Raw genomic sequence first — 20,545 nt, 5'->3', positions numbered from 1 at the left:
TAATAGATATATTTTGTAATATTATCCGTAATATTAAAGAATTTAAAAAAGAGATAGAATTGAGGAGTTATCATAAACAAGTCCATGGGGAGAATAGGATTGTATAATTTCGCTGAAGTGGATAATCACTGTGGGTTGCAGAACGTAGATATTGCCGTGAGGGTAATGCCTATTCCAGTACTCAAAGTAATTCTTCAAGTATTCCCCATTGAATTCACGAGTGTTTTAATATTTCCGCTATTTCCTTTCGATCGAATGATGATAAACAAAACGCGTAATCAAGTGTTCACTGAATCCATTCCATTCGCTTAAATCGAACCAACAATTGAATGAAAAAAATACGACCTTCGAAAAACCGAGAAAGCCAACCATTCTCAAACAATGAAAACACTTCAGCTTGTGGAGGAATATAAAAACCACTATTCCAGATTGAGATAGCAAATGGAGAGAAACAGCAGTACACAGGCGCACCCCTTTCCTTAGAAACTGAAAGAGTCTCACCAATAAAGAACGCGGGAAAGCACGAATTTCTACGTGCTTGGCATACGTAAAAACTTGAAATAGCGCAATTGAAGTGAGACGAGAGAAGAAACTGCTTGAGGCTTGAAATGCAGCCAGCGGCAAACCAAATTCAAGCATCCGGTAACCCGCATACCACTGATTCAATTCACCCTGTGAGAAAACCTACACCACCCACTGACTTGTCGATTTACCGTTGAATTATCGTTCTGCCTCGCATATTTTATCTTTTACGTATGAACCTATATCCATGATTTTTAACAAGTTCAACTTCAGAAACATCTAGCACCACACAAATATGATTCGCTGTGCGTGAGTTAGTTGTCAACTCATGGTACCGTGCTGACATTAAAGATCCGATGAAACTAGGTGAAACCCATTGTGATGCACACATTTTGTAATCGACTCTAAAAAAGTTATTGCCATGAGAACCTGCTGCTATATTTTTATTCGCAAATAATATATATCCGTCACAGGTAGGGAGACAATATCCGGAAAATGGGCCAACATTGGCAGAGACATATGGCATTGCCAGACCCTTGGATCCAACTATTGGACAGAGAGGGCGACAAGAACCGGCATACATCAATAAGTTTAAAAAATTCCCCACCGCTTTGCTCGAGTGAAATTCCATTAAAGAGAAAGCCAGGGATATCTTTAACTATTTAACCAATTTTCCGGATTTAGTATCGCATTTTATATTGCCTGAAATCCCACCCCCATCAAACCCAAGTGTTGCATTCTGTTCTCATATCGTGACACAGCTTATGGTCGTCATTGCAATTTTTAGTATCCATCAGTTCCATTAATTTTCACGGTCCGTTGCGGACATTAAAATTGTTGAATCGCGGAAACTCTAATCGCATAGAAGCGGAATCGTGTGACCAATTGGAAATGTGCGGATAGTGATGGCGAAAAAATTTGAAATTCAGATTAATTGAAAAAGGGTTGGAGTGATCCACGTATTTACAAATGATTAGGATATATTTTAGAAAAATGAAATTATTGAAATTACAGAAATAAACACTGAAAAAATTAATTTGATCTTTTTGTTCTACCGAAAAACGGGAATTTTAGTTTTTCAGTAGAATACTAAATTCTTGGAGAAAGTTGGTCATTCATCTTTCGCTGGGGGTGCTAAATGTGATCGATACGCGTATTGAATGCAATATGTATAAAAACTGAAGAACTTCTTGAAAAAAGAAGGAGAGAAAAAATGAGTTATCACGAACCAAGCCGGATCCCAGTGCGAATGTATTTTTGCGCGTGGTTGGCACTCGTAAACACGCCCGCTTATAGTGTTTGACGGAATTTATTGCACGTACGTTAAACCTCCACCAGGCCGATCCTAGTGAAGAACTACGAATTTACGAAGACACATCGAGGGTCGAGCCAACCAATCGAATTGTGATCACCCTTCCACCTGGTTACAAATCGATTGCGTCGGCTTTTCGAGGAATTATATCGAAGATAAATTTAGGGGGCGCATGGACAGGATAAAAAATGGAATGTGTATTGACGATGGGAAGCATCACTGGAATTTAACCACTTTTTGATACGCATTCGGATGAATTTCCTGCACGAAATGCATTTCGAGATAACAGATCGACCGTCAATGAAATTCAAGAAAGGACAATCCAATGGATTTCGAGATTTATGGTTTTCATACTGGAAAGACCGACACAAGTTAGGGTCGAGATGACCTTGCACAATGAAAAAATACCGTAAACCCAAAGGCTTGTGAACCCTTTGAATTGAATTCGAATGACTTTTCAAATTTAAAAGTGTTAATGAATATCATCGCAGAACCTACGGTATCGAACTCCATCGAGAACTAATTAAACATCAGAATTGTAAACTTCTTGGGAGCGTTCGTTTCATATAATGTTACTGGCTTTCACGGTTCCATCAACTGCAGATTCATGTAATGCTTCGCCAACTCCAGCGCAGTTTCCGACACATTACATGAGAAATCCTACGGGACTACCTTTCAAGTTACAAACATCCCAGAATCGTGCACATGATTTTTCCAAGTTGATGTGAATCTCGCTATCTATTATATTATGTAAACCCAACAACTTACCAGAAGAAAAGCGTGTGGTAATTGGCTTTGCCAAGTTTTCAGCAGAAAACATTGAATCGATTCATGAAGGACATAAAGAAATTTGAGCGGAAATTCCGAGTCAAATAGGTCGTCAATGGTATCAAGGGAGGAGGGAGTAACCCCTGCGTCTACACGAGCTGCTTACATTACTTCTTTTTATCTTAAATGCGTCAGTTTGGGGTGGAGGATGAAGGGTGGTAGTGCGTGTCGAGGATCGAGGGGTTGAAGCCCCCACATCTGGGAGAAAAAGTCGAAGAAAAGAAAACATGCTGAGAGTTGTATCGATCCATTTATAACCATACTGTTAGATGGGTTTTGATATTTACATATTTCCCCTTTTGATCCATTTCAGCGATTACCATTCAAGACCTAGTGCCGGATGGGTCCATTTTTCAGATATTTCTGGAGCCGGAAAATGAATCAGATTGTAAAAAATGAGAACTGAGATAAAAAATTAAGAGCACTTCGACGAAGCGTAAATAAGAAAGGAGTCGGCTAGACATGCATTCATATTCATCCCGAGGAACACGCAAACGCATCGTGTCATACAAATGAGTGGAAGCTCTCGAGCAGTGCACGTGGCACTGAAACGAGTGAAAAAGTCTGGGGTGATGGAGTATTGTTCCAAGGACAAACGGAAGACAAAGTGCGCTGAAGAGAGAAGAAAAAAAAAAGCAAGTAACGGGTTGTAGAAGGCGATGGGAATATCAGCAAGAAGGACCTGAGGGGGTGAAAGGATGAAAGGGCGAATCTCATTGTTGGTGGAAGTACGTTGGGTGGGTGATAGTCAAGGACATGGTCCATTTAATTCCGAAGCCAGTCCCACCCTTCTCGACAAGGGGGAAACGACTTAGGGTGTATGAGGGCTGAAGGAAACGACTTGGGTATAGGTATAGTTGGGATGTAAGAAAACGATAGAAGGGGCGGACGTGAATACACCGAGAACAGATTAAGTGCAACTAAACATCCCTTAAACAACTATGGTACATTCTCACGATCAATTAAGACACCCTTGTTTTTCCAGTCATTCTTGATAGATACCTTCAACAATTGTGCGTCACTTTATACATCACACCATCAATTCTCCAAGGGAAAACATATTTCCTCCATTATTCCTCAAGCTTGTTCTTTTAAATTTCTCTCAACACGTCCGAAACTTCTCAATAGAAATTATTCACACGACTGATCCGGGTTTTACGGTTGGATCCTAGCGGGGATACAGGTGATGGTAAACCTGGCACTTTCCACGTGGAACTTGAGAGGCTTAACCACCTGCGTCAAACTAAGACATTTTAGGAATTATTGGTTGTCATCAATTCAAGCTTTACGGCGACGGGCTTCAATTACTTTGAATGGTTTTGAGTGAACAACATCTGCGTCCAAAAGTTACGGATTTGGTGCAGTACTCCAGTCAAAAAAAAAAGAAATTTTTTTCGCGGATGTGCGAAAGACGCTGATAATTTTTATATCTCCTATAGCACGTTGAGTTAGAGAAATACGCTCGCTGAGTTAAAATAGGCGATAACAATTGCTGACCATGAAAATTAGAAAGAGGAGGCGATTTTCTCCGCTGAAATATTATTCATGGCTTCCGAATTATAACGGAAATCGTTCGCCTTCGGAAGGATTGCCTCAACCGTGTGGACTCCATACCATCTCGTTTCCACCAAGTTCAATTCACCGAACACTCATTCTATTTCAACATGAGAAATAGGTAATCTTAGCAACCTCAGCAGTGCACCAACTGCACGAATCCAAGGAGAGGATTTCTATTGCTATCACACCTCCGGAAACACTGAAGAAAAATTTGTATCCCATCATTTCGCTTACAATTTGAGTGACCACGCAGCTTTAACCAAGCTTGATCCGATATACGATATCTAGGTAATTCCAAGCTTTGGATATCCTAGTTTGAGCTTGAACCAATGGTCAATTCCCTGGGAAACAGCGAATTGCGCATTCGACGCATCTAGTCCGCAATCTCTTGTGGAATTTTCCAGCAGATAAAGAGTATAAGAAGTTTTTATACAAATCAAAAGAAAAACAAGTTTAGATGAATTCTTGGAAACTTAAATGAACTGCGGAAAAAACTCAATTAAAAGTATTTAAAATTCGAATTAAACTGAAGAAATGTCAGACCCACTGTGCACTTTCATTAGTACAATTTCAGTGTCGAGTTCTCCTTTCAATTCAGTAATTTTCAATTAAAACAAGCTTTTTCCACATTGTCGGTACATGGCACATTAACTTCCCAATTATTTACTTCTCATGTACAATGTATTTCCAATAACAAGTTGTTCATATGAATTAGCGTTTTGATTGTGGTGTATACGAGAGAATATTAAAGAGAAAAAAGGAGAATAATTAATAGTGTTATTCCTATGATGATCATTTTATTTTCCGTGCCCACTCTAGATATCACTCTAGAATCAAGAGAATGAAAGAGACCCCTAGCATATATCCAAGCCACGTCTGAAACATGATTCCCAACCGAGACTAACTACGTCTGATTATTGCGGCCCGAGAAATAAGATAAATTCACTTAATTTCATCCCTCTCGGAGGGCCTAGTTGAGAATATACCACTACCAGTACGACAGAATGATTTTATTTCCATTGCGACGAGACAACGGTGATTCGTGATTGTCAGACAAAAACATACTTAAACACGGTGTAATTTATTCCACTTACATTATCAAAGTGGGGCGGAATAATTCACAAGTTAGCTGAATGAGATTATTCGCGACAATTCGTTGTGAATATCAGATACTTCAGTAGATCACGCTTGAATTACTAACACGCCTGAAGCAGGTGAATGTGGTTGTCATTCACTCGCCTCGAAAGCCTCTACCGGGGAGAATAAACCTTGACACTTAATAGTTATGGTAGTTGTCGTGTTGCACTTTGTTCAAAGGATTCACTGTAAATGTCTCGCATTAAAGACATACCCTACGATTCTAACAGTTTATGTTTACTCTCTTCGTGCTTTGGGTGAAGGTATTTCAGCAATTGCTCAAACTTTTATCTCACTACTCAAAGTATTCTTACGACTCATTCGCAAAACAATTTTGCCTACGTTGGAACTTTATGTCCATCCTCCATATCTTTTCTCGTTCAATGCCTTGAAAATAACTTCCGGGCGAATGACTCGTGATTCGAGGTGATGGGCTGTTGAAAGCCGCTCTTGGTCAAGAGGGTCAAAAGCAACGCGGTTGGATCGATAAGAGCTGAGGAGAGAAAAAGAAGTCTAGTGTAACTAGGGGATTAAATATAAACACTCTTCAAGCAGCTTATGCCGTTGAAAAATTAACGCCACCTCGCTTCCCAAGCTTCTGCAACTAAATATTTTCCATTTCTCTATAAACATAAACATCTTCACTTATATTAGCAGAAAAAGCTCTGACACTATCTTTCGATAGTTCTTACTCAATGGCTGAGGTCCACTAAATAATTTCATTGAATATTTGTCAATAGAACGGTTCACTCCAACATTGATCAATTCATCGTAGCATTGACCGAATTTTTCTGTCAATGCACTATCACAAGATTTTCAGCTCCACCTCTCCGGTATCGCTTGCGGTTCCGTCGGTCCTACATTTCAGATGACCACGCAAAATCGTTTTTACTTATGTTCGAAGGTGAAAAAAAAAAACCAACTACAGGGAACATTAATCGATAGGTACAACGAATCCCGTGAGAGGTAAAACCGCGGGTCTGGTTTTTGTGGTTATCCTGAACTTCAGGACGCGGTTATTTGAACATCCAATCGATAAGTTTGAAGGTTGCTCTTTGTCTTCTCTGTTCCTGGGGTATGTTATAGAGGGTACTGCCTATATAAATTTAAAATCCAATCGTATTGCTACTTTTTTCTCCATTCAATCATATTATTACGGAATGGCGCTCAGTGGACTTGCACTGCTTCAGGTTTCTTCAATTGCTGGTGAGATTGGGAAAGCATTGTGGTCTCGAATTCTTGATTTTTCTTAGGTATATCGGATATTATTGTATGCCTTTGGCAGAATACGTGTAAGTGGCACATGCTTTTTGTAAGATCATTCTTACTTTAAGGCGAATTTCTTTGATATGACTATCATCGCGACGTAGTATAACTGAGTCGACGTGACGTAAAATAACGATATCGGAAAAGAATTTCTTCATTGAGAGAGCAAGGTTCCATATTTTTGACAATAGGTATTCCCGTTTAAAAACGGACAAGTTTCGGGAGCTCGCGGGGTTAAAATCTTCAAAAGTGTATATAAAAATATTAAATCGCATTTGGTAGTAAAATCTACAACCGTTTGAACGTCGAGTGTCTCAAGATTTTTCATGCATGGCTTCATTTTTGAAAAGTCATCTCACGTAGAAATAAGTACATTCACATATATTTTCATTCCAAGCGTTTGAAGAAGACTTCCTACTAACTGCGAAAAACCCAACCCTGAGTAAATGTGAAGCATTCAGGATTTCCTGGACTGTTTTTATCCATCCGCTATTCTCTTGAAGAAATGAAAATGGTGAAACTGACGGAAACTATGAAATTTCTTTCCTTCCGAACTTTACCACAAAATCACAAGGAAAAACACATCCCTTCAACTTTCTATCTCTACATTGCAATTGTCATTTCACGATCGGATAAAACTTTCAACGGCACGCTTATCTTTTATTTCTATTTTTTCCCCCTTCCCTTGCTTTCACGGTTTCCATGTTAGCGAACCTCGGTTAGAACGATGCCAGCAAGCAACTTTATTCGCGAAAATGGTCAGAAGAACGAAAGCCGAACGTGTGAACAACAAAGAGCAAAATTACCAGATTCCCGATGATTCTTCGGAAAATGAAGAATGACATATGGCATTGGAGGATTTCATTATTCCATTAACAATTAACTATTTTAAATATTTTTTAGAGAACGCCGATGATCCAACACTTGCATCATATTGATGAACATGAATTAGCTGAATTAGCTGAATAGACCAGAAAGGACGGAGGTGAGATGAGCTCAAGAGGAGAAGAGGCAGGTTCAACAAGTACATGATTCGATATAACTCAACGTGACATTTCTATCCCTGGCCTTCTGCACGTTACAGAGTGAAGAGAGAATATAAGTCCACTTGTGCGGATCGACATCTTGACGACAATCGAGAGTGCAAAGGTAGCACAGAATACACTCGAAACGAAGAAGAGTATCCCCGAGCCATTTCACGAAAGCGTGTCTCGACTCTAAAAACTATGGCAGCCATTCCCTGACATTTCTTCATTTCTCCTCTAGATTTAACGTCTCTCTCGCCCACCCTGTACCTTATATTCTCTCCTCAACGATTGTGACTTATGAAAATATCCCACTTCATTTCTCCTGTCTAGATGGTATTGCCCCTCGCAGACTGCAATACTACACCGGCCAAAGTTTTTTTTTTTCTCTGCTTCCTCTTCTAGGGCTTCCCGTCTAATATCCACACGTAAACTTATCTCAAGACGCGCACCGATGAAGCCAGAGTTCACAAGACAGCCTTCTCTATATAACACCCTACAATCCACGGTTTTTAGTTTCAAAATTCAAGGCTTGTCACCGTATACCTCGGACCTTTTGTATTGTATAGTAAGGTAATTAAAAGTGCTTGAGAAGAAATTTAAGAGAAAGATTGGGAGTTATGAGTGAATATGATTAGCGTCCGAGGAATTGTAAACATAAAATCGGCCTATGGAGTGAGGATCAAAAATAATAAGAGACCTGTAAAGTGACTGGAATAATTATTGGCCTTTAAGGTATCACTCTCGTTACCCTAAAGTATATACCGTTTGAATGGCTCCTCATTTCCGGCTTTAATTCCCATTAATAATGTTTATCTCGCTGTCCAAACTGTGTAATCCGATCCAGACGCTTGGTAAAATAAGAAAACGTTATAGATTATACATCTGCCTCTCATAATAGTAATACCTAAGCCGATGAAATCCGTAATGTATAGCAAAGGCCTCAAACCTACGGCGTTAATGATAACCGGATCATTAATTCCATGTGACAATCAGTTATACCAGAGAAATCCAAGTAAAAGACTCTCGGTAACAATTAAACTCCTCGACAATGACCGAGTTCATTATTTCCTCTCCTCAACCATCCTAGTTTTCATTGGAAACATGGCCAACAAATGAGAAGTTGAGAGAATGACATGACCGATATTCCCAGTCTCTTTCTCATTCTATGACGATTCTTGCAGAATCATAGTATTGCCATACAGACATACTTCAGTTACCATTTCCCACCTTCTGCCACTCCCTATTCTACAAAGAGGTGAAATGGTAGTTCATTGGATGGAATGAGACAAGCACCCCGAGTGGTGATAGCAGGTTGCTTCTGTGTTAGTGTATGCATAGGTGTAACAGAGGCCTGGAATCTTTGATAGCACTACGGCCAGTGCAAGCACTGATTGGTCGCCCCGAGGCATCTCTCGCGTCACCGTTCAAACAATGTATTCCCCTCCTAACAATGCAATCGTGGCCGAGATGAAGATATATGTATAGATAGACGCACCATCGACAATGAAATCAACGAAGACGAGAGAGTTTTGCAACTATATGAATCCAATATTCGATGAACGAGAGAGGATATTCGTGAAATCTTACAACTGCAATTGATGAATGTTTAGTCGGTTCCCATAATTTTTCAAGACTTAACTGACCTAATAAACTTCATTTTTTCACGATAAACAAAACCAATCGAAACATCAGATGTATGCAAGAGATATCTTAATATTCAAAATTGATAAAAATTTATCATGCTATTTATCAAAGTCAATGCTCATGGGTGAAAGATTATTCAGCGTTTCGATAGAGTACCGCAATGCTCGTTATGTCGGACAACGTACGTTTTAAAATATGAAGAATTAAATAAACAGTAAAATTTGGAGACGAGCTGAATTTGTTGGTGAATATTGTTCGTTATTCTATGCAAGAGAGATGCAATTTCTAATCAATACGCGAATTTAATTTCATTGAGAGCAGATGCTGAATTTCCAACTGTGAGTTGAAATTATCCAACAGTATATGTATATGTTTATGATAACGAACGTTCTCACTACTGTTGTTTGTTGAATGTGAATTTGCCTCTGGTCTCGTTAGTTTTTCATTTTATGCATCACTTTATTGTCGTCCATGAGCCAAGGCTCCTATATTATGGGAGGTATTTTTTGTGCTAGAACACAAGGGAATTATATGCCAATTACGAGGGCATCATGCAGTAAGTGATTCTTGTTTGGACGACGTATTTTACAAATATTTGGTCAAATAAAATTGGAGTGTCTCCTTGAGTACTTTTTCATCGTCGGCTTTTATAGAGCTATTCGCTTGTACAGCCGTATCTACACAATAAGTAGGATTGTGTGCATATGAAAATAATTCACTATTCAGATGACTCGTTTCCGGATAATTAGTACGTCACGATGTTACGAAAAATTCCATTTCCCTCCCGAGTAAATTAATATTTGTGCAAAAATTAATGGTTTCCACGGTGTATAGAATTGACAGATTTCAAGAATTGAAAAGACGGAATAGGACTACCGTGATCTAGGATCGGACACAATTAAGTTCCACATGTTTCGGAAATAAAATAGAAATTTCAGAGAAGAGCAGCGGAATGCACTTCCTTGTGACTATTCACAATTTCCATATACCGCTACAATGTGGATACACAAAAAATTTGAAATTTAAATTTTATTCCGACTATTCCATCGATTGACGAGGGGCGGATGTCCCATCCAGGAACAACCCAAAAGTGGTACACATCCTACATCTGAACAGAATTCCCAGTGGATTCAAGAGCCACAACCGATGCAACGATAAAGTCCGATAGTCTTCACACCCAACAATGGATTCGCATCCCTATGGAATGCCCCTGTCGTTTCACCGCGCGCTCTTCAATGTTATTCATTTGAGCGTTCATTTGAGTATCATCGAATCTGCGTGTGGAAATATTTTTGCCGAGGAGAGTATTCAATAAAAATTATTATTCTCAAATAATTTTCATTGAAATGAAATTGAATTTTGGCTAATACTTCTTGAGAAGTCGTAGAAACAGCCTCATGCAAAAAATCATTATTTTTAAAATAATTACCATAATTAATTGAAAATAATCAGAACCAGGATTATTCTTGACCGAGATTTGAACATGTGACTGAAAATGTGATTAGGAAATTTTTTATATATTCAAATAAAGCAGAATTTATTCATTCGAAAAATTCTCAATTGTTCAGTTGACCTCAGGTATTTATTTAATTCGGCAATTGGTACCCAAATGATGAATGTCATTTTCTGAAGAAGACAATGTTATTGGGCAATTGCTTACGTCTTGAGTTGACCTCGGTTATATACAGATTTCCATTTCAACCCGGGTATTCATACTGCTGTATGCCGGGATCAAAATATTTCTGCCCAGCGGCAATCCGCCGATACATTTTTATTTACGAATGAGAAACACCAAAAGGGAATAAAAAATAGTAGTTTTTGTTATACGTTGAGACTCGTAGACCACAATCAAAAAAATGAATAATAAAAATTTTTGATGTACGCCAGCAATAAACGATTATTATTATTATTATCTCAAGTTGTGAGTCTCAATAATCGGCTGAAAGTATCCGCTGATATTTTAGTATTAAAATTTTACCTCCAATTTAATTACAATTGAAAACTAAAAATCCACGATAAAAAATTATTTCCATTTATCTGTGATGATCGCGGTATATCGCGTTACCAGACGATCAAAAATTCAGATGAGTTTTCAAAAAATTTTCAAGGCGTGAAACTGAAACTGAAAACACATGTGGACAGTGTACCTGCGTCGGTTATTTTTCCGGACGAGAAAAAATGACGTAGAACAAAAATTATTTACCACAATTCGTGAAAACTGCGGATACGCGCAAAATCAGGATTACATAGATATGCAAATGAGGCCAAGGTTCAACGCTGAATTTTCCATTTCAGCATTCCTGACGCGGGTAATTTTCGTCCAACTCCCGCTATATACCCACATTAAGGTCCATTGAAAAAAGCTGATAAAAATATTGCGTTAGTCATAAATTTTGACATTCGAGTAATGAGTGGCTCGACAGATGCGAGGTGATCACCGGTAAAATATGATATCACAAGAAAATTATTCAAATGATATTAAAAAATTCGTATAACTAGATGTCCTCAGATTCTGCATGGAAAATGCATAAGATTCGATAAGTTATTATGACTTGTTCGCCGGGGTCGACTCCATAGTATTTTTCAAAATATTTCTTCATCACGGGTTGTTTATTTTATTTTGTTCTTTCCTTTGCAGTGCTCAGTCCGTAATTCAACACAGAAGTTATTTCACGGTAAAAGTTTTTATTTCCCTTCCGTTTTTCCTCTCCTTGTGGAGCAACAATGTGCGATGCACACGAATATGCGTAGAGACTCTGAAAGTTTTTGTACGGGGCTTTGAAGAATTTTTACGGTTACAAACCATTTTACTGGCTTCAATAGCACTACGGTCTTTTTTTCTCATGTATTTGGTGGCCCATATAATCGTCAACCCGTGTATCACAATGCATATTTTGTAGGTGGATGACTACCTAAGTGGATAATAACTTCTAGGGAATCTGTAGCTACTTGTTTCGTGTGCATCCCAGTAAAATACGTCAATTCTGTTGTGCCTCTACTCTAACATTTTTTCTAACTCCCGATTTCAGTGGCTCAGAGTATGGATCCTACTTGACCATTTTAACGGACAATTAGAATTAAGAACTCATTTAATTTTCCGATTTACATAATGATTTTTATAATTACAGAGGACTGTGGAAGCATAATTCAGTCTCATGACGAGAAAATAGAATTGCCGAATATTGTTACTATCTTGCGCGATATTTTGTCCAAAGAATAACAATGAGAACAATCAACTCCGTTATATTTCAAAAATTGCTGTGCCAGTATGACTATATGGAAGAAGTAGAGAGGTCCCTCGAACAATGAGGAAATACCCACGATTCCGACGATGAGGATGTTTTGTTAATGATGCCATACTTGACCGATTCCCTTCAGCTCCACTGTTAGTGGAGGTTCACGCCCCTGTCATACTCTTTTTTTTCTCTCTGTCCGACTTTCCATAGCGTCATTACGTGTACCAGTCGTAAAAACATGTCGAGGATAAAACGAAGGCGAAAGGTACAAAGTAAGAAGAGAGAGATAGGGTAGTTTAAAAAAATAAAGGAGAGAGAGACGTTGACGTTACAGTGGCAGGGAATAAATTTGCTTCTTATGAATGTCAAGCGAATCAGACAGAGTAAGAAAGAATGAGAGAACAAGGGTCCTCGTACTGTTAAAAGCCCACAAGACGCAATGTTTTCCTTTGTCTCTAAGCTTATTTGTGTTGAACTATCAAACAAAGTAGATCTACGCGAATCCACGTATAGCGATGATGTATTTGTGTCAGTAGCCATGGATTTTCATCTTGGTAGATGAGTTCCCATTGCAAATCAAACGCAACATAAATATTCCTCAGTCATCCAAACGAATACTAAACAATTTCCGTCAATGGCAAATAACTGTATATGTACGAAATTTCACGTCTTGTTTATCTTCAATTTTACTCCGAAGTAGTATTTTCATACTGTTCTAATCAAACGATAGAGATGAATAAATAAACTCTCTAGGATAGTTTTATCTAGTGTATCATTACGGAAATAAGGTATGATGATTTTAAGTAAAGAATTGGAATTTCTAAAAAAATATATGAGGCTATTGTCGCTGAGGAGGAATATTTTGATCCTGATTTATACGATGGGGTTAAAATGGATTCCCAGTAAATCCGTATTGACAAAGTCATTTTCTTCAGAAAATAAGATTCAAAATTTTGGTATCAATTGCAGTGCGAAATAATTACCAGGGGTCAACTGAACAATTGAGAATTTTTTGGAGGAATACTTTTTTCTTAATTCGAATATCGAAAAAATTTACTAATCGGATGGTCACAGGTTCACATCTCGGTCGGAACGATCAATTTTTTTTTGTAAAATAATGTCAAGAATAATTCCGGTTCCCATTATTTTTCATTAATTACGTTCATTATTTTTCAAATAATAATTTTTCGCCTTGGGCGAGGGTTGCCTACTAAAAATTTAGGCTTGAATTATTTAAAGAACCGGTTTGAAGTTCACCTAATATTTTCTACTGCATACTATATAAAAAAAAAAGCAAGATCAATACTGTGACAGTGCATAAACTCACCAGTGATGATGATGACCAGAGCGAAAATGCCGAGCATCCGGGACGAAGTATCAATGACACGCATCTTCGATATCGCTGTTTTTTTCCAGATCTTTTACACTCACTTCACATAATACTCGTTCAGGTTCGCGCACTGACCTGTAACACAAAAAGCAGAAATGAATAATGGAATCACATCAAACATAAGAGTAACCAAGAAAATAAACCAAACATGAAGCATCAGCAATTGATAAAATTAATGAAAATAAATTGTGAATTCCTACGACAGCTTGGAAAATAATTAAAACAGAAAGGTGATGAGCATTGGATTAGTGCAGCTTTTGGATTTTTGAAAAAAAATATATATACCGCACTTTCTAAAAGAACAACAATATGAAAGGAGATCAGTCAAACTAAATAAAAGCTAAATCGACCTTTTGTCATATCAGTAATGGAATCGGAAAAGAAAATTCCGAAACAGTACCTGTCACCCTCAGAAATTTACTGTTGCAGGAAGAACTCCGCTTTCGTTAGCAATATTTTTTCCCATTTGAATGGTTTTATTGATGGAAATATGTCAACCTCGACCAATTCACTTCGGCCCATACCCAACGAAAACATTCAATCCTTCTCCCTTTCTATCTCATATCAAGCTCACTCCTATTCTGTATTGTAGTAACTATGGGATGAGAATGTATTTGTAAAGTAAAAGGGGGATATGGCTATGAGAGGCAGACATCGTATGCATACCATCTTTGGCAGACGAGAAGAATCAACACGCGCTATTGCCCACGCCAACCCCTATCTTTCATTTTCCAACCTCGAGTATTTTGACACGATTTTTTTTTATTGAATTACTCCGCGCGATCGCGAGCCTATCTCGAAAGCGTGTCCATTTTATAAGTCCGGCTAGGTGTTTCACTCATGACTTACGTAGGAATATAAATTCGTGCGGACCATGGAGAGAGGCCCCTCACAGACTGCCTTTCAACCACTTCCAATTCCAAACTTCCTCGAGTCACTATTTTATTCTAAACGATTGAGATGCGAAAGCCTGTAATTTGACTCGACAGTCCCACTACCTGTTCCTCCCCCACCATGAAATTTCCGCCAATCACTGATTTTTACGTCACAACAAATGCCTGTATAACTAACGCAACTCTCGGCTGTAACGCTTTAGCCGAGAAATTTCACACTCAAATATCGTTTGACCGCTCGCCTTTGTGCATGTAAAAATTTTCATTTTTCGTCAACCAATTCAAAATCCAATTATGGCAGAATAGGATGCATGAATTATCTGACCCGTAATATCAATTCATTTTACCCATAAAATGCATTCGGGCATTATTCGCTGAGTACACAGTTCGTTTTCGAGTTGCCCTCCATAAAGCGAATATGAAATTCAAAATGTGGATTTAACGTTGAAAAATGTTCACATTATTAATAAACCTTCACATATGAACTGACTGAGATATGATTTATTGAATAAAACGCAAATGATTGCTGTTTAATTCATTCGTTGAGAAATTTATTCTAATTATAGACGAAAAAAAAAGTCGTGCGAATGAAAATTTCATATCTGACAAAATCATTCATTTTTCAATGAAAGTTTACATAAAAAATTGGTATTTCTTATCTGTCGAACCGCAGTGTGAAGGAATAATATGATTAAAAAATTGAAGTATACTTTGTCACATAAAACGAAGATACATGTACAATTATTTCATTATATATACTCCCAACTCTTATTCCTCCCTATCAACTTACTCAGGCTAGTCCCGCTAATTTTTCACTTGCATAATTTAATATCTGAACATCAATATGCATTGACAGAAATGTAATTACAGAAGTTCCCCGACTTTCTCTTAACATTTCCTCGTTTTACACACCATTGTGTACATTCATCCACTTCATTCCAAGCAGTACAATTCGCAATTATCACAAAAGAGTCTTCACACCCAGCGGACAACTATCAGCTGTAGAAATTAACATTCCACATTAGTATTCGAGTTCACGTATTCTGTCCGGAACAAGAGTGACCGCAGTAATTCATTGGAGAATAAAAAGGAGCAAGAGCAAGTAGAAGCACGAGATAATTAAAAGTAAAATCTTACTAGGGTATAAAATTTTCCACTGGAAGAACCTAGGAATAGCGAGAAACACTCGAAAAACACTGGAACTAGACAGTTGTAATTTCGGTAGATTAAAATTTCCAATTTCCAATTTAACGATTTTTGTCTGGTTCATTTATATTAATTTTATAAACCATCATTAATCAAATTTTCGTTCCCATTCATTACGGACGACAGCACAAAACGAGATTCAACCTTCCCACCTGACTACTGTTTCCATTGCTTGTTCTTCTCAACACGGGAGTGAGGGTATGGGAGATTCAACGCATGTGTGTGTAGAAATGATAAAAATGAGTGATAGCAAGAGGATATCTTTGGGCAAGTGTAAGTGGATTGCTATGCTGACCCCATGACCCATGACCAAGCGGTCCAGTAGCGCAGGTTTCGAGCACCCGATGATAAATATTTTTTTTTTTATCGTCGGAGCACGAACTGATAGCCTTCGGGTTTAATTTCAAGGTTAGCTAATAAACAGTCCTCCATAGAACGAATAAGCTCAACACGAAAATCAACAAGAAGCATTCAACCGTGACCCTCGAAACACCCTTCTTCGATTAGCCTCTTTCTTGAGTTTTTGTTCGTTCCCTCGATACTAGAATTCGTCTTTTTTACTCAGAGGCGATTGGATGTGAATGAACAGGATGAAATCAATCCGGAAGGTACAGCACGCATCAATGAATGGAAAAACAACAAAAAAACAGTTGTCAGGGGTATCATGTATCAAATATCTACACCCCAAGTCCATCCATCAGAGAACAATTGCTATTGAGTGGAAGAAACTAGATCGACAGGTCGATTTTCTCAGTCCCCCAAATTGACATGAATCAATAAAATTGAAAATTAATTCCAACAAATTGCAATAGAATTGGACCATTCGACGTCACGTGGTAAAAACGTTCCGTACTTTTTTTCTGAACGTTCTGTGAAAAAGCGCGTAACTGTTTCGTTATTTTTACTGAATAGTGACTGGCAGATTACGGAACAGGAGTGGAATTTTCATTGAATTTTTTTCTGCCCGTGGGTAGCGCGGAATTAATATTGCTATTTTTAGATGGCGCAATGGACTTGAAGTTCACAAGGCCATTAGACCTCAAGCCAAACACAAAAGTCGTTGGCATGCGCACATTTTTGCCAGTTTAATAAATATTTCGAAGCTGCATAATTCTCTTGGTAGTTTATGTTGAGGATAGCCGCATGGAAAAGGGTACAAGAAAAAGTTTTATAGCAACATTTATCTCAAGTATGGTCCCCGGATAGTTATGTGTATAAAATATTTGACATACAATCTACAGATATTGCACATGAATCCAAAAAAGTACATTTTTTGCTGCTCATGCAAGAGTCATAGACGTATCTTATATGGGACAGATATATTCCCAGAGAATATATGCGTAATGTTTGCAATGAATATTTAATATATACGTTTTTCCGAGTGACTAGTTATTATGAATATTTTTGGTTGAATTGCAATGGACAGATAATGAAATTTTCATTTGAAATTTATTGCAGAAGAAAAAAAAATGCAAAAAAACATTTAAACTTCATCACATTTTCTCCATCAAATTAGGCTGTGATAGATTTTTTTAATTTTCAAATCTTATTCGCTCTTGGGATTCGTAATGTCCCAAGCTTCCCTATAAAGCAGTCTAATTATTTTTGGTTTATTATCTTCAGACGAAGAAATGCTAACAGCTCTAGTGTTTACAAGCCCGGGAATTGAATGGAAAAAGTTTCGATTGCAAGTTACAATATTTTCCCTCATTATAATATTATATTCCTCGTTATAACGACAGCCCGAGGGTTTTCTATAGCTGGGATTCTCGATTCTCGAATAACAGATACATAAAGACGGATGGATAGTTAATGATTTATTTCGTTATGATTGAGGTGAAGTTCCAGTTTGAGAACATTATCTATGCTCTTATTACAGCCTTCTACTTCCCTTGTGGCACATGCACCACTTCAATAATAAATCACCACTTAGAAACAGAATTATTCTCAATTCATCAAACCGACAGGATTCCCACGTAAAAAGCAATGTACGAGCAGATTAACTATTTTTACGTACCACACCGTACTCTCCGAATATTAAAATATCACCTCGAGTTTTATTTCATAAATGAAAGAGGTTTTTCAACGCATCAGAGCGAGCCTGTGAGAGCTTTCGCTCCAAAAAAATATATGTCGGGCTAAAAGCTCGAACGAGTGCAGAGGAAAACGAGATACAGAGAGATGTTCTGACCATCACCACTAGTTAGATTTTTTTTTCTGTTATTAAAGCTTGAAGATAATGCTTTCAAAACTGCTCACCGAGTCTGGATGTCTTTCACCATCTACTCGGGTCAACCCATCACAAGGGTTCCCTTGATGCGAGAAAAGGGAAAATGAAAACTACTCGCAAAAGTATGACGCACACCTCAACTTTTTGTATATATCATCATGATCTACGCCATGAAAAAGCGCCTGCGTCTTTACAACGTATGAAACATTACACCCTTTATTCACCTAGAGAACAAATATAATTTCACTTCTTGTGAAATTGTGAAGGCAATTTTTTTAATGGATAACCTTTGATTTTTCACGAATTCAATTGAATGAGGCAGAATTTTATGGTTATCACATAAATGAATAATTCGATTCTATGCAACAAATCCTGAATTCATTTGAATTTATGTTTTTTTATTTTTCGCCTACCATTGTTCCACCGCAACTGAGTTTTTGTAATAAAACCAAAAAAAAAAATTTTTCATTTTCGGGAAGTCGAACCTGCACCACTGCGGTTTTATCATTGGTCAAATATAGAACATTTTTTTTCAAAATTTATATTTTGATCCAAAAATTAATGATTACTCAACACGAAAATTCCAATATTCCTGAATGGCAAAGAAAAATGATAAATATAATAAAGCTCTTCAATTGAAATAGAAAAACTCAGATGACATTGTGAGTGAAATAAAAAAAAATATCTAAGAGTGTGGTACGTGGATGAGACCCAGCTGGTTTCGAAACACGGAAGCATCTGCAAGACAGGTACTTTGGCACCGAGCCCACAAGAAACTAAACATCAAGGCCTCCCCAAAAAAGACATCTAAATGAATTTCATGAAAATAGGGGAGAAACTAAAACACGCCCAGTAATAAAAACAGGAACGTCAAATGGAACATGAAAGAATCAGCCGAGCGTTAAATATATTCTAGTAATCAAATGGACTTACCACTCGTTGGTGAATTGATTTCAGACTTATTTTTGGTGGAGCTAATGCGACGGTAATCACTCGTAACGTCACTGAACACACGCAATAGAACTATTCATCATTCATTGGGTAGGCCCAAACGATATTCAAAGCAAAATATTTTCATAAAATATTATCCACTGTTTCAGAACACGTGACTGAGGTAATTTGTTTGACACTTCTTACACTGTGGTAACTCCTGCAATGAGGTTATTAATGATCACTTGAGAATTAAGCTGTCCAGTATTCAACCAATTAAGTCACCTGTCACATTATCCACTTTAACACTCGACGACATAATTTTCTTTTGTATTCAATCAGAAACTTCACAGGTCACAGAAGAAATAGATTACACTACTGAAAAAAATCACAAACGGATTGAATGTTCTCTCCTTTATCCGTACATCAAATTCATCCACTGGATTCAATTGCTTTCATCCTCCAATACACATCCTGGGACTTTCCAATTGCTGTGATATTATTGTTCCGAAAATAGTCACGATACACAAAATCTAAATGATAGACAAATAAAAGAATAACGTAAAAGGACAACAGAAGATCCCGGAGGAAAAGAGAATTGAGGCGAGAGACCGGTGCAAATCAACGAGGAAAAATAGCCCCGAGGGATGCGGATTTCACCAAGATCCAGCACTACCCCAGCACTAGAGATTGCTCTCCCTTATTGGTACTCATCGAAACTCTTATTTGCCTTCTCCTGTCCATTCACTGAATTGAACAGCATAATACCTGGCGAGTGTAGCGATGAAAATAGAAATGGAGCAAAAGGTGAAGGATCAAAATTGCGGGACGAACTGATTCAGGTTATTCAATTCTCGTGGGAGAGCGAGGTAAAACCAATGATGATAATGGCCATTTTTTATCTTCCGGCTATTCTATAACGTTCTATGCAGCTGGATATATAATTTATAATGGGATATTAATTGAAAAATCATAGAGAGCACCAGTGACACCGACAGTGTCAGCGATCACTATTTTATCGAATAACATACTTTGGCATGTCACGTTATGCCACGATAATAAGCTATAGTTCCACCCGGGTTTAGCCTGCTTGCATATCAACGAAAACAACACAGTTGTAGTCCTCAGCGTGGATAAAACGATCCGTACAAATCGACGTGCGAAACACAACTGGCCTCCTCATAGGCAACCAGCAGCGCCGCTACAGTGGCCGCTCAACGAACCATCCTCACAACCATCCTCACAACCATCCTTACCCCATCCTCCTCTTCCTCCAATTCACACAATTCACACCACCCTCGCACATTCTCCTGTGCCCTCACCTTTACTTTTACTTCACTTCTCTACTCTTTTCTCTACACCTGTA

At 37.9% G+C, this 20,545-nt stretch overlaps 1 protein-coding gene across 1 annotated transcript in view; it reads right to left on the bottom strand.

Annotated features, from left to right (window-relative positions):
• Positions 1-20,335, bottom strand: part of LOC105268978 (T-lymphocyte activation antigen CD86) — a gene marked incomplete in the record, with an annotated part of 141,679 nt that extends 121,344 nt beyond the window's left edge. Inside the window, 2 exon segments of the mRNA XM_011308920.1 lie at positions 13,858-13,995; positions 19,183-20,335. Of these exon segments, the coding sequence (XP_011307222.1) occupies positions 13,858-13,921 (64 nt within the window).
• Positions 20,336-20,545: the final 210 nt, after the last annotated feature.

The sequence above is a fragment of the Fopius arisanus genome, unplaced genomic scaffold (assembly GCF_000806365.1).
Source record: "Fopius arisanus strain USDA-PBARC FA_bdor unplaced genomic scaffold, ASM80636v1 scaffold00063, whole genome shotgun sequence".
Taxonomy (NCBI): Eukaryota; Metazoa; Arthropoda; class Insecta; order Hymenoptera; family Braconidae; genus Fopius; species Fopius arisanus.
The sequence above is the reverse complement of the archived record's forward strand: the minus strand, read 5'-3'. Positions and strand labels throughout refer to the sequence as shown.